Source organism: Ogataea philodendri (assembly GCF_020536065.1).
Source record: "Ogataea philodendri strain CBS6075 chromosome Unknown scaffold379, whole genome shotgun sequence".
NCBI lineage: Eukaryota > Fungi > Ascomycota > Pichiomycetes > Pichiales > Pichiaceae > Ogataea > Ogataea philodendri.
The window spans coordinates 1-299 of NW_025764025.1; the positions used below are offsets into that span (position 1 = coordinate 1).

Below are 299 nucleotides of genomic sequence, written 5' to 3' on the forward strand. Positions count from 1 at the left end.
CTTGTTTAGACAAGGCATCCTCCCAATATAGTAGTTTGCTGCTGTAATCAGACAACTTCGAGATCTCAACTGATTCGGCCAATTCTATTAGATGAGATACTTCACGATCTGTTATTTTAGCTTGGAAGGATCTCCAATTGATATTGGTCAAAGAATTTGTGGTTGTATCGTCTACCTCTTTTATGTCTAACTTGAAGCCATTATTCAATAGTAGCTTCACAATCTCATCTTTGTCACCAATCGATTTCAAAGACTCAATAATGAAATTTTGTAATCTCACATTTGAAACAAGATTTCCT

General features: G+C 35.1%; 1 protein-coding gene across 1 annotated transcript; it reads right to left on the minus strand.

The window, feature by feature from the left end:
- OGAPHI_004539 (uncharacterized protein) lies at window positions 1-299 on the minus strand (the record flags this gene model as incomplete). Its single annotated transcript, XM_046205629.1, has 1 exon — window positions 1-299. A coding segment is annotated over one exon (299 nt), but the record flags the coding sequence as incomplete, so codon positions are not given.